This window comes from Triturus cristatus, chromosome 4_2 (assembly GCF_964204655.1).
Source record: "Triturus cristatus chromosome 4_2, aTriCri1.1, whole genome shotgun sequence".
NCBI classification, from domain to species: domain Eukaryota; kingdom Metazoa; phylum Chordata; class Amphibia; order Caudata; family Salamandridae; genus Triturus; species Triturus cristatus.
Window position 1 is genome coordinate 295,985,344 of NC_140586.1, and position 15,465 is coordinate 296,000,808.

General features: G+C 42.2%; 1 protein-coding gene across 1 annotated transcript in view; it reads left to right on the top strand.

Moving 5' to 3' along the window:
- TNN (tenascin N) overlaps positions 1 to 15,465 on the top strand; it is a 190,555-nt gene that overhangs the window by 36,127 nt on the left and 138,963 nt on the right. Inside the window, exon 3 of the mRNA XM_085601594.1 lies at positions 10,418 to 10,792. Coding sequence (XP_085457720.1) covers positions 10,418 to 10,792 — 375 coding nt within the window. The remainder of the gene's footprint in view (positions 1 to 10,417; positions 10,793 to 15,465) is intronic.

Sequence of the window (15,465 nt, forward strand, 5' to 3'; positions counted from 1 at the left end):
TGCCCCCAGCCCTACTCCCTCCCTCCTGGCTTGTCTGTTCCATTGTAATGCCCCTGATCCGTCCCTACTGCCCATTATGGTCTGTTATGCTGCAGCTTTCTCTCCTGTCTGTCCATTATGGTCAGCTAGCTACCATTGCCTCTTGCCCCTCTGTTCTCTGTTGTCCATGTGCATGGTCCTGTCCCCTCCCTCTTGCTTTCTATGGATTGTTGTGCTGCACTCCCGTCCTGCATGCCCTGTGTGGTGTATTGTGCTGCTGCAAACCCTGATGCCTGCCCTGCAGGGTCAGTTTGGTGCACCTCTCCATGTCCCTCCTGTCCTCTGTTATCCAAGTCCATGTCCCTATCCCATTTCCTTCCATGATCCAATGTACCATACTTGCGAACATTTTGAACTTGGTAAGAGGGAGATTTTGAAAAAAAACTGGGGTATTGATTTTCCCCTTTGAGTTACATTGAAAAAGAGGATATTGTAGACAGGAGACAGATCAAATAAAGCCCATTTGAGCTTAAAAACATTGGACGTTTCCTGGCTGAATCGGGTCTGTTGGCATGTATGGTTGTACTACCATTGCCTCTTCCTTCTGCCCACAATGGTCTATTACATTGCCACAGCCTTGAAGGAGGGTAGATTTTGTATCACAGGGGGCCCCTGGCCCGTTCTGTCCACACCTGAAGTATGAGACCCTTGTCCTTGCCCTGCCAGCTGCATTTGTAGGCCGTATTAAATTGACCAGCGGGTCCTGTATTGCTATATAATTATCCTGAGACATCCTTACCACTCAGCCAGCATAAAACTCCTGTGTAGGCCCTTCTGTTCAATATGTAGGCCTCTTTGTTAAATTGACCATAGCTCTGCAATTTTAGTGTATAGCAGTCTGAAGGCAGGTCTGCGAGGCCTTCTGATCCAAACTAGTAGCCCCCACCCTACCCGAGTGCTCCGTGCTCGGTATCAAAGTTCAACATCCCCCTGAAGCTGTCGACATACAGTAGGCTGCATCCTGGACTGGTACTTGCTTCCTGGGCAGGTTTCCCGCTTTTAAGGAAGTGGCAACCGCAGAGCGTCAAGTTAGGAGAACTGAGGAGATTTTATACATGAATATATTGAATTCCCGTACAATACCCATTATTTTCTGCTTGCTCTATGGAACTTACGATAAGCGATTGGCCTGAGAGACTGACCTTTTCACCCAGTCCATTGTCAGCATTAAGTGGGTAAATGACGAAATGTCTGGTAAAATCTGCAGTCGAAGCTTTTGGGTAGCATACTTAGGTAGATGTAGCGTGCAAAGGAGCCCACAAAATGATATAAAAAGGGAGCACCCACAGATATCGACGGACTACCTCGCCGTCTGTATGTAGGTTAACAGGCAGTGCAGGTTTTCCCCAAGAGCTGGGAGCTCTTGTCTTCCTTTGCTTAAAATGTCTTGCTCTGCTTTGCTTGAAGTATCTTATTCTATTTTACCTATATGAAATGTCATGTTATGTTTAACCATTGTTCTCTTTACTTTTGCATTTAAAAGATTTTGTATTGTAATTGCAGGAATGCTTGCTCTAAGAGTAAACGTGAGTGTTCCTAGGTAACATTTTCCTTGGTGTAACTTGTTTCTCATGATGCATTTATAGATGTGTTTTCTCTCTCTCTCTGTCAGTACATTAATTGAGATACAGAGAATATTATGACAGCTGTATGATTATCTGGATTCTGTTTTTTGTACTTTATGTCTCTATTCTGCGGTTTCTTTGAAGTTGCATCTTCTCATTAAACTGCCATTGTATTCTGCCTCCAATTCCATGTCTCATATGTCTGTTTTCTTCATTTTTGGAGCAAGCGTTCCTAGGCACCCCGGCTCAAATTAAGGTGCCCCTTTTGTCCCTGACTCACTCTCCTGCTCAGTTCTGTGGTGGCTCCCGGGGATCTGGGGACCGCCCCTAGCTTCCTTGACCCGTAATAGATCTTCCCTCCAACAGCCTCTCTTGCAAGTCCTGTATTGTTGGTTTGTTGCCCCTGCCCCCCTTTCCACTGCCCTCCATAGTCTGTTGTGCTTCCACGGCCCTTCCTGCCTGCTCAGTGTGGTTAAATTGTTGCCTTTGCACCCTCCTACCTGCCTTCAATTTTCAGAGTCCGTGCCCCTGGCCTCTGCCTCTCAACAGTATCCTAATGAACAACTAGATTGCTAACATTCTATATTTATTACAAAAGTGTGGAACGCCTGACATCATCTTGATGTAATCAAAACTGTAATACCTAGAGCATTTCCTTTAGAAATTACATATATGAGAGGGTCTTATTGGCATCAAAATTATGGTTAGTGCTCTAAAAGACTAAAATAAGGACATATTTTCTGAGTTTTCAAATAGCGACAAAGCACTTTTAAATTATTTGTTATCTTTATGTTTTTTTATCCAGTTGACCACTTGATTAAATGTTGCACTTAGGGGAGAGGATGTGGTGTTACTTCCAGAACTGCAGACTTTGCAACTGGGGAACCAGGTTGAAGTTTCAGCTTCAGCTCGACATTCTGTGATTCTGGTCAAATCACTTAGTCTCCCCATGTCTACAACCAAAATGAATTTGTTCTTGTGTGATGTAACCAATGCTCATGTAAAGCACTCCAATACCTGACAAGTCTGCACTATATAACACTGCAAAAACACAAAATAATACGTGTTTTGCACACTTCTGTCATTGGGCTATATTTGGGCTACATCTGGTTGATTTTGGGCTACATTTGGGCTCTTTTGTCTCCGGTGGCCATCTTGGGAGATTTATTTGTTATGAAGTTTCCTAATTTCCTCATGTACTGCAGTCTCCTCAGTAGGAAATGCTTTCAGTTTTTTACTTTGATTCCATCATGAAGGTATTCAGATATGTCACACATTTGCCATAAATTCTAAATGTTAGCACTCTAGTTGCTCATTAGATCACTGTAGTAAAACTACTCCACCATGGAAGTCTGCTCCTGGTATTAAAAGTGCATGTTTCAGTCTGCATGTCAGAATTTTTTAATGAAATAGAAGAGGATTTGAGAAGTCACTCAAAATGTGCCCTCATTTTCTTTCTTCAGTATTAATCATAATTTCTATGGCAAAATGAACCTCCTCATTGTGTTCCTTTTTAAATTAAATGTTTTAAGTGTTACCAGTTTATTCCAATCAAGATGGCTTCAGGTGTGCCATACTTTTGTCATAATGAAGACAGTAAGCGCTCTAGTTGTTTTTAAGAACATTCTGGGACATTCTGTCATTGGGCTATACTTGGGCTACATCTGGGTGATATTTGGGCTACATTTGGGCTCTTTTGTCTCTGGTGGCCATCTTGGGAGACTTATTTGTTATGAAGTTTCCTAATTTCCTCATTTACTGCAGTCTCCTCAGTAGGAAATACTTTCAGTTTTTTACTTTGATTCCATCAAGAAGGCATTCAGATGTGTCACACATTTGCCATAAATTCAGAATGATAGCACTCTTTTTGCTCATTAGATCACTGTAGTAAAGCTACTGCTCACCAGGGAAAACTGCTGCTGGTATTGAAAGGGCATGTTTCAGTCTGCATGTCAGAATTTTTTAATGAAATAGAAGAGGATTTGAGAAGTCACTCAAAATGTGCCCTAATTTTTCTTTCTGCAGCACTAATCATACTTTTTATGGAAAAATGAACCCCCTCATTTTGTTCCTTTTTAAATTAAATGTTTTAAGAGTTACCACTTTAATCCAAGCAAGATAGCTTCAGGTGTGCCATACGTTTATCATAAGTAGGACTGTTAGCGCTCTAGTAGTTCTTTGGAACACTCTGGGAAGCTGCAGTAGAACACAAAGGAATCAACTGACAGTCTCTGCCCTTGTTGGATGTACATGTTTTACTGAGAATATCAGACTTCATTCTCACATGACTGAGAAAGATAATGTGAATTTACAGAAAATAAGCTCTCAGTTTAGCCTATAGATCACCTTCCAAACCTCTGTGGTAAAAGCATGAGAAAATATTTTTCTCTCAATCATGATATCCCAGCAGAAGGCTTTTTCACATGGTGAAATCACCTTAGAACATACCACAATTCCTAAAATGAGTATGGTACCATCAACAAATGATTTATAATGTAACTAAAGTCTTAAAACCTTCTATTAACTGCAATGCTTTTTAATGAGGTGCTATCATGTATATTTGTCCCAAGATGGCTGCCAACACTTCTTGGATGAAGTGCTGACAGCCAATCAGATCTCAGGATGAGATGTGTGGTTAGGCTCCGCCCACATATATATATGCTTTTAAATGCTATTTACTCAGGAAATACTGAACAGATTTACACCAGACCTGCAAAAGGCACTTCCTTGACCTTATGGCTACCTCTCTGCCAAATTTCTAGTCATTCTGTTCAGCCGTTCGGGCTGTAGCTCGTTCTAAAGGTCCTATGGAAAAATGCATGGGAAAAACGCGTTTTGGGACCCCCCTTTTATCTCAGCCCCCGCTTGACGAATCCCCCCGAGACTTTCAGGGTAGGAGCGGAGCGTAGCGCCCCACCTATTTTGAGAAATTCGCGAGGATTCATCGACCGGCGCCAAAGTTATTCAAAATAGAATGTTGCGGATTTCCTATGGAAAAGGGGTCCTAACTATAACTACCTACTGGCGACTGCCAGTAGGTAATATATATACATCCACACACACATATATATATATATCTGAGAACTTAGGGTAGTTCTATATCTATAGAGTATCCTCTGTGTACATGACACTGTGCTAAACCTATACTTAAAGACTTTGCTAAAAATCACATTAGACTTTGTCTCTTTCTAGCTCAGGATGGATGGCACTAGACTTTGTCTCTTTCTAGCTCAGCATGGATGGCACCGTGCTATTCCTGTGCTTTAACCTCTGCTAGAAAAACAGATATTTGAGGTGAGCCATTTCAGAGAGTGACTGGTGTTGCGGGGTGACCCATATAAAGGAGCTGCCTAAACATCGAAACTACCTAAAGTCACTTACTTCCTGTTTAACCCTCTAAGCCTGCTGAAAGTGTATTGTCTTGATATATATATATATATATATGTAATTCCCTTCAGCAGTTCGGGCTGTAGTCATGTTCAAAATCCCTACAGAAATTAACATGGGGAACACACTTTTTTTGACCCTTGCTCTTTTCTCTGCCTCCACTTGACGTATCACCTCGAAACTTTCCATACACAGTAAGACCCAGTCGCACACTTTTTTGGAAACTTTAGTGAAGATTCATCAACCGGCATCAAAGATATAGACAAGTCAAAAAATGCATTTCCTATGGATAACTACCTACTGTTGACTGCCACAATTTGATATATATATATATATATATATATATATATATATACATATATTTGACCCAATGTGGTTCCTGTCGGAGCGCGCTGCAGCGGGTGCAAGCGTTGGGCCGAACCAATGGCCAAATTCAATTTTATACACATACACATATATATATATATACACACACAAATATATACACACACACAAATATATTTATGCACACACACAAATATACACATATACACATATACATATATATATATATATATATATATATATATATATATATATATATATATATATATATATATATATATATATATATATATATATATATATATATATATATACACATATTGTCTGTTATCTCTTTTAAAAGTGAGTCAAATTCGTAATTGGCAAGATGTAATTTACAGACCCGGAAGAACGATCCTTTATCTGAAACGAGGTGGTAGGAATTTAGGGATTATTTGGAGACCCCCATTTGACTCCTTCCAGCCAAGACAGGAGACAAAATACTTCATGGACTGACACTTACAGAGTGGCTCAAGCAACTCTTTCACTAAATTTACAGAACGACTTTCAGCATGATGTTTGTCTCTGTGTTCCCCAGGGGTATATTAAATGTTCAATTTGGCCAGATCCTGCCCACCCCGCTCCCCCTCATCGATCAAACTCCCCCACCCAACCTCCCATGTGCAGGATCACAGTTTAAAGACCTCTGGTGCCAAGGGAAATACTTTTTCCTGTCCACTTCTCTGTCAAATTCATTTAGAACAATCTATCACTCCCTTCACCCTGCTCTTTAGCTTATGAAAACAGGAAAACCCAGAGTAGAAATGTTGTCTATTGAATTACTTCAGATATAATTTTAGAGCACATTAGTAATAATAGACCTGAGTAGCAAAGGCCAGTAGGACATTTAAGGACAAATACTTGGAATTATTTTATCCGTGTTACAATGGTCACAGAAAAAGCACCAGAATCTGTACTTTATTCTGCCCTGCCAAGTTTTCAAGTGACTCACTCGTCTAGTCCAGGTTTTTGCTTTGTATTCTAGGACATGTAGACTTGTTTATCACATTACAAAACCAGCACTACAAGTCGCAGGATGCAAAGGAGAAACCATGACTGGAACAGATAGTCATGCATGGACCTGGAAAACTTAGCAGCTATGTTCATTATCTCCAAATTTAGGTATGGTTTTTCTTTAGTAATCTTTGGTTGTTTTCGATACACTTTAAAGCAGCACACAGAGGCCTTGACGAGAAATCAGTATAAAGCAAATCAGCAATACAGAGAATTATTTTCATCATTAAAAGGCATGGGAGACCTTAAAATGCTTGGTGGTCCAGGGAGTTTCAGCCAAATCACCTTTTCATAGTGAACACATGAATATTTATCCTGCCATACACCAGACACATCCTAGGGCTCCTCCACAACTTCCCTCTAATTTAGCAGTAACACATTCCCCCCTTTCGCGATGGTCCTCTGCTTCTAGGCCTTCTCTCTCATTGGTGGACTCAGACCACAGTCATTCCCTTCTTGGGCAGCCTCTTCCAGAATGAGGAGCTTCCTACCAAGTCTACCAAGTCTATAGCTGAAGTAACCATCAAGCCATAAATATCTCCAAACCACTTTCCTCCGACTGCCATCAAAGAGATGAAAATGTATGTTATGTTAAATCGATTTGTAAAGCGTAAACCAGTCACTCCATAAGGAGTATCCCCCCACTAAAAAACAAACAAACGTTACCTTGAAGTTCAGGTCATCTTAAGTAAATTAGTATAGCCATGTCTTTCAGCATTTTTTTTTAGTCTGCAGCCTGTTCCAATGATATGGGGCCAGGTAGCCAAAGGAACTACCACCACTTCTGGTCTGGTAAATTCGCCGGGGAGCAACAGAGGGCATGTCAGAAGATCTGAGCTTTCTAGGAAGTCAATAGAAGCTGACATGTCCTGAAAGATAATGGGGACCACCATCATATAAGGCACAATGTGTGTGAAAGAGTAGCGAGAAAATGATCCGCTTCCTGATCGGTAGCCAGTGAACGGTATGTAGAAGCGGTCTTGGTGACGTTCTAGGAGTATGTGGGCAAAATAGTCCAGTTGTGGTATTTTGTACAAATTTGGAGACGTGGTAGCAATGTCTCATTAATGGCTACAAACAAGGATTTGCCATGATCTAATCAACTAGTGATTAAAGCCTGTGTGATAGATTTAGTAATCCATTAACAATTTCCCCATAACATCTGTAAAATTCCAAAAGGGGAGGCACAAACTCTGCCAATCTTGATTTTTCAAAGTGAGTGTGTTGTCAATCAATATGCTTTCATTTTTAGCTACTTTTCTGAGAGGGGAGCAAAGATCTTGGGGCCACCAGTTCATTATCCAAATCTCCTTGGTTTGGCGAAAGGGAACTTTCTCTGTTTTATCACTAGGTAGGCAGTTTTGGTGCAACCAGAGTGCGACAGTACACACGAATTACAAAAACCTTCTCTAGTTACTTCCTGATTGTCATCGATAGAAATCACAAGCTGGGTATCGTTCATGTGGGACAGAATTTCGAATCCACATTGCCTTACAATCTTGGCCACATAGATATTAAATAGAGTAGGGCTCAGAGAGGAGCATTGTGGCACCCCACAGATGTTCAAAGAAGCCTTAGATTTGAAAGCTGGAAGATAGATTGCTTGTGTTCTTTGTTCTAGAAAATGTATCAGCCATGCTACGGCGAGAGAATACATGCCTATGTCGTGGAGTCTCCTGATCAGGACGAGATAGGAGACCATATCAAAATGACTTCCTGAAATCCCTACTGGCCCGCTTTTGGACAGGAAGGGGTACTGCAGGCTCACTCTATCATCATTCATATCACTGCCACAATTAATCATGGTCGTGCATCCCCAAACATGCTTTTAATCTTCTCTCTAAAACGTTTGCCCCGGGGCCATGTTTCTCTCTCTCAGCCTCCTCCCAGAAATATGTTTGTTTTCGACTCCCTCCTTTCCCAGCTTTTCCTCTGTATCGTCCTCGGCTGCCAGCGCTTATTCACCAGTTGTGGAAGTGTCATGTAAACTCCCCACAAACCAGGTGTTAGGTTATTTTATTCCAGATCCATGTTCTTGGAATTGTACTTTTCTGGAAATTCCCAATCCCTGTTGAGCTGATCGGGTCCCTGAGGACAAGTGTCTTAAGCAGGGCACAAGTCCTAAAAAAAGAAGTGGGGGGACGCTGACGTCACGACAGGAAGTGACGTCCCGAAAGGTGGCTTGCACCATCAGACTCATTGCCTCCCCTCGCTCACCCCTTAGATGCGATTGCATCAGAGAAGCCAGCTCGTGAGCAGCGTTCTGAATGAGCTCCGATCTCGCCCCAGAGAGGCCAAAGAGTGAATGTGTGGCTCCATTTGCTCCAGTTATCGAGCTCCCGGTAAAATAAGTGGGGGGACGCCGTCCACCCGCGTGGTACCCCGACTCGAGCCCTAGTCATAAGTACTCTGAGGATTACCAGAGGCTACAGCGTTCCGTGTGGCAGACTTACTAAATGGCCTTAAATCAATCAATCCTCTAATTTGCCACTAGGTATCTCTGCAGCTTCAACATCCGTTTGCCCTCTCTAGTGCGTCAATGGAATAGCTTATATAGGGGCAGTTGTAATCAAGGCATGTATGTGACCCTTATTTCTCAGACAATTGTCATCTGTTGTCATTACAAGAAGTACACACTCTCTCACACACAAACACACACCCGACAACCAAAATATGTTGGCTGAGAATACAGTTGCACTTTCACAGAAAATTATCATAGTTTTTTTTTAGGGTTTTCCCAACAGAGGTATGAAATTTGTGGAGAACACAGGTAGGGTCACTATTTGGTTTAGTTGGAAAAGTGACCCCACATTTGTCAAGAGGTTAACAATGGTCTGGGGATTATTTTGTCACCATAGAAGACACTCCATAAGGAGGGTGCTAGACGATGACTGAATCCCATTGACCCTCTGAAGGAATTGTGTCCAGACCAGAGAAATAGTCCTTAAAGTGAGAAGATTCAATCAACATGGACTATGAACTCAGGGATAGTTTTCATCCACATCCTATAGCCCACTTGATTCATCAGTAGGAGGGACAAGAGATCTAAATCTTTCAAAAAAACCTGCACTACTGAAAATGCACTTTACTAAATACCTAAAATCAATAATAGTTTATAGTTCTTCATTAACAGCACATACATCCAGGTCCAACCTGCATAAATATAAACACTATTATAAAGGAAGGCCAATTTAAAGAATTTATACGAGTCAGGAAACAAGTTTTATATACATTTTAAGTGACTGATTTATTATGTTTCAGCCAACACAGCAACCACATTTTCTGCTCGGCATTGCGCAAGGGAAACACACACCTCAGAGCCATCTATACTAAAATTGGCCTGCTGCTATCATCTCCTGTGTTGGCAGGCTTACAATCTGCCTTGTGTGGCTCACAGTCTCGCGCCATGATGCAGAGGTGTGTGCGTCTTCTGTAGCACAGGAGTTGTACTGGAAGCATACACATCCAGTATAAATTACTGTGTCCAGACAAACATAGAAAGATCCCACACGCTCACACACTGGATGTCTGCTATGAGACATGAAAACAGCTCTTTGTTAGTGCCTGTATCAAGGAGGTGTTTATTTTACACAAAGCCTGGTCTTGCCACCTTAGCAGATCAGACTTTGCACTACAACTTTATGGGTGTTTGCACTCATCTGCACCAATAACATTCGAATAACACCCCATTGATGCAAAGTGATAAAAAAGCACAGCAAAAGGATATTTGCGTTGAAACAAAGCCACCTTTTGCACTAGAAAGTAAATACCAGTGTGCCACTTTGTGATGGCATACAGTTTTAGCAAATCTTGGTATAGATATATCTTGGAGAGACTTTTCTTGCTTCATTGAAATGTTAGATCAGGACATATTGTAAAAAGTTTGTAGGTTGTTGGATGACCACTCTATTGTTTATTAATACGATCAATAAAATACAGTAATGCAGGACATACACGTGTGTTGTTAGGGCACCACTCAGAGTATGCTACAATGTTTGCCCTGTTTTTGTGGCTTCTTTCTGACTTTCAGTTTCTGTTTCTCTCTGGAGGTCTTTCTGCAATGTGCAGTGGCCATGGCTCATACCTTCGTGAGTCCTGCGGCTGCCGGTGTGACGAAGGCTGGGAGGGTGACGACTGCTCCCGCCGCAGTTGCCCCAACAACTGTGGCGGCCATGGACGCTGTGTGGATGGCGTCTGCGTCTGTGATGAACCCTACACGGGAGAGTCCTGTGGGGAGCTGCTGTGCCGCAATGGCTGCAGTGGGAATGGTGTCTGCATCAATGGCCAGTGCCAATGCCAGGAAGGCTTCACCGGGGAGGACTGCAGTGAGCTGAGGTGTCCTAACGACTGCGGCGGGAACGGCTACTGCGATGGCGGCGAGTGCTTCTGCGAGGAAGGCTTCACAGGCTTCGACTGCTCTGCAAGTAAGAGATGCTGGCTCCCCTCTTCATCACCATATGTTTAGTCTTCATTCTTTGTCAACGTTTTGTGTGCATGTCGTATATGTGTGTGCTCAACTTTCAACACCAATAACGGGGAACATACACACAATTATCTAATAGTATGTGTGTGTTTTTGTTAAAACAAGTGAAAGAGAACTAAAGAGAGACATATAGAAGCCAGAGGAACACTGAAGCACATGGAATACCCTCGCAAATCTACTGGCAGGAAGCCGTGTTCAGTGGAGATAGAGCTCAGATCCTTGTTTTTAGGGATTTCTTCCAGTAAGGTCATAGAGCAGAAAATATCCAATTACCAGCTTGAATCACAACAACAGACTAGCATCACAGTTGATGTGCTTTGATCAAGTAAGGGGATTGCCTGAACAGTTGCAGTAAATGTCTTTGACATGATGTCCATGTCTGTGGAGGGTTTGGTTGACTGATGGCCTCCAATCGATGGCAGCCTTCTTCTGCTGAACTGTTAGTGCATGGATTACTTACCGGTAATATTCATTACTTTTACACATCCTTCCTCCTCCTAGTACTTATTCCATGAGGTTTAACCTCTATTTCCCCAATGAATCACTACAGATCCACACTGTTTTCTTTGTCTATGAATATAGATTGTCTTCCCACTATAAACTCTATCCCCTGATCAGACAGCTGATGAAAGCTCCCAGGAAGGGAGGGAAGAAGGGTTGTAAAAGGGCCTGACTGGCTACCAGGCATATCCGTGGGCTGGCGGGCTGTTGCTGGGGCCTGCCAGCCATGCTCCTACTTGGAACACTTCTAAATACACAATGCACAAACATATGGTTTTAAAGTGTGCTTAAGGCGTACTTGAAAACCATTCGTTTTTGCATTGTTTAGTAAGAAGTGATGCAGGTAGGAACTTGGCCGGCAGGTCCCCAGCAACAAAAGGGGCCCCCATCAACAGTGAAACTGGCCCTCACCTTTCCAGCCCAACCAAATGCCCAGTGCCTGGGAAGCCAGTCCGGCCCATGGTTGTAAGCACTGAGAACAGAAACAAATAATTGAAGTAACTCTTTATTACCACACCCTAAATAAAAAAAAATACCAAAAAAGAAATCTAGCCATGTTGGTCAACAAAGATGTTACACAACAGTTGTTTCAGAAAGAATTTTGTTACCAAAACATCATTCAGAATCATGGGCTATAGTTAGCCAGTAACATGACAGAAAGGTAAAGGGAGAAGCCCAGGTAGTACCTTTGCAAATGGCCACAATCAAAACACTTGGCTTTTCACCCCAGAAAGAGACAATCCCCATGATAGAATGAGCGCACACTGATCCCTGCGGATCCTTCAACGAACAACAAGGTGATGGATGGAATGCTTGAATTATGCTCAGACACTGGCAATCACTAGAGTCCGCATTCTAGTGCACCATTTTTTTACTCCATGCCACCTCAGATTAGACACATCCATATGCGGATCAGCCTTGGTCCTGCTGATTTGCATATGGTCGGGTCTAATCTGAAGTGGCGTGGTGGGCACACAAGCGATAGGTTGGACTGCTACCCTAAGCGACTGCTAATGGTTAGACTATTTGCAAGCATTCCTCCAATCACCTTTTATGTGTTTCATGCAACGCCCTGAGGATCCGTGTCAGAGTGCAGATATGCAAAAGAGATGACTGTTTTGATTAATCTACTAAACAAATCTCTAGATAATTTACTGCCCCTCTTAGATGCCCCAAAATTAATAAACAAACGGATATATTATCTTAAAACTGCCCTCCTCTGCAGATGGATCTTTAAAGCCCTTACAACATCCAAGAGGAGATTCAAAGACCTGAATCTGCAGAGGAATCTCGTTTCAGAACAGGAAAAAACTATTTCCTGATCTCTATAAAATACAAAATGTATCTTAAGAAGCAAACCTGGACCTAAAGATAAGACAATCCTGTTCTGAAAATCTTAAATTGGATGGCGGCTGAGTAAGAAACCCAACTCACCAATTCTAGGTAGCATCATTACAGCCATACATAAGTAAACCCTACATGTTAGGAATTTCTCTGATGATCTTTCCAAAGTTTCAAAGGGTTTTTGGTAAAAAAAAGCTAAAGTCAAAGGAAGGTCCCAAGAAGGGAATAGCTCTCTAGCGTTTGGTCCCAAACACTCAAAGCCAATAAGAATCCTAGGTCCCAGGGCTTCCACTGAAGAGAAATCCCCCAGGAAGACCTTTGATAGCAAACAAAACCGAAAGTTTCTTGCCAAGACCATCCAAAATAAATTGTAGAATAAATTCTGGAAAACAAGTTAATAGAAACAGAATCATACCCCCACACCACCTGTCAAAAGAAACACAGTGGTAATTATAAGCCTTGTTTGTAGACACCCTCCTAGAATCTTAAATGCACAGGAAAACAGAAAGGGAAGAACCATCGTTCAAGAGACCCGGTTGCTCAACCTCAAGATCAACAGTTTTAAGCATTGTAGGTATGCTGGGGGAAGGGCAAAACAACGTATGGGATGATGGTATAGAGGAAGAATCAACTTCTTCCCCACTGAGAGTAGATGAAAAAGAGGGAACCATGTTCTCCTCTCCTCTCTGAATCTTTTTCAGTGTCCTGGCAATAAGAGGTATCGGAGGGAAGGCATGAAGTAGGCTTCTTGGCCAGTGGCTCAGATACCCTCAAGTTGTCTGAGGAGCTTGAAATCTTGAAAAAAAATAGCAATGGCTATGCATTAGAACGATCTGAAAACATATATTTTGAAAGAGTAAAGAATTGAGGTCTAAGTCTTGAGATAAAGGAAAGATTTGACTCATGCGGTCTGCCAGAAATTTCCATAACCCCTGAATATGGGGATGAGAGAGAGAGGTTGACTTCTTCCCATGAGTTAATCTGATATGTTAACAGATTAAGAGACTGTAACAACTGGTGATTGGGATAAGCCTTCACCAATTGTGTTGTCTATGATGACTATAAGAGCCAGTCCCTTGATCCTGAAAGAAAACATCTGCAAGGTCTTCCAAATCACCATTAGCACCTTCAAGTTTGAGAACTAGCAACTCTCCTTGTTTTATGAGACCAAGGACCTTGGACTGTCTGACACTCCAGCATCACCCACAACCCATGCTGCTGGCATCCGTGGTTAGGACTTTCAGTTCCTAGGGTGCAAACAAAGTCCCTTACTCTAAAGGGGTTGAATCCAGCCACCAAGCCAGGTGTGCCCAAACACCCTGGGATAGGTGTCTAGTAGACTCTGAACCTGGAATCCAGTCTTGAAGGATGTGACCCATTACTTTGCCCTTGATGGATTGTCGCGCAAGAAATAATAAACAGAAAGGCAGCCTAAAGATTGCTTAATATCCCAAATCTCTTGTGTCTTCAGGGATGTATATAGGAAAAGAACAGTCTCCATAATTATCATATTTCATTGAGCACAAAGCCATACCCTTAGAGGAGCTTCCTTCTATGACGTCAATAGTTTCAGATGATTTCTCAGCTTCTTCCTACGGCCTACAGGGAGGAAGCCTTCCCTACATCTGTTCTGAACAATGCTCCAATGTACTCCAGGCTTAGAGAAGGAAACTGTGGGACTTCTCCGTGTTTATTAAGAATGCAAAAGCCTGAAACACTTGAATCGCCACGCCTGAATCTTTCTAAGCCTGTGCTGATGATGGAGGCTGAATCAAGGGCTGAATAGGTTAGAATGTCCACTGATCGCCTGATCATGAAGCAAGGAAATAACTAATTTGAGTCAACACTTTTGTGAATACTCTCATAGTGACATATAACTCAAAGGGAATAACATGAAACTGCTGTGTTGCTCCCACACTACGAATCCGAGAAGTTTCTGATAGGGATCTGCAATAGGGATAGAATATATACATCTTAAAGATAGATCTATTTTAGGTAATCCTCTTTTGATCTCTAGGGAATAACCTAGTTGGCTGAGTTCATATGGAAAACAACAGTGGAGATACCTATTTTGAGGGACTTCTGATCTATAATTCTATATTGACTTAAGACTTTTTGAATCAGAAAAACTTTTGAATGAATACCATCCTAACCCTCTCTCCTGTAGGTGGACCAGAAGGACAGCTTTTTGTCAAGTGCAAGAATGCTGTCCTGTAGCACCTGTCTTCACAAAAGGTCTCTGGGCTATGGGGTGGAATGGATTGAGAACCTGGAAGACTTGAATGAAAATCTATCATATATCCCTGTGACACAATGTCCAGTGCTCATTTGTCGGTCATGGAAGCTTTTCAGTAATCTATGAATAGAAAAGATTTTCCCCCACAGGGATCAAATCAGATTCAGACCTGGCATACTCAGGGACACTTTGGTTTCTTTGGCCCACCAGAAGACTGCTGAAGGGACTCATTGTTCTGTATATTCCGAGGCTGGCAGCAACATTAGTTAAGGGGAAAGCGTTTCTTCCTACGCCCACTGCTTGCGCACACAGTGAACCTCACTCTTTCACACACGGAAACAGCCATGTTGTATACACGAGGATGTAGCCAATCGCTTCATACCTACTTTATACATTGGTAACAGACAGGGGTTGTGATACAAACCTTTATCCAGTCTATCTGTCTTCCTAACCACCGGGCAGGAAGCTGCTATTACCAACAGGGGTCCCTTTCCTCAGCCACTGCTGGTATGTGTGTTGCCTTAGAATTCTGT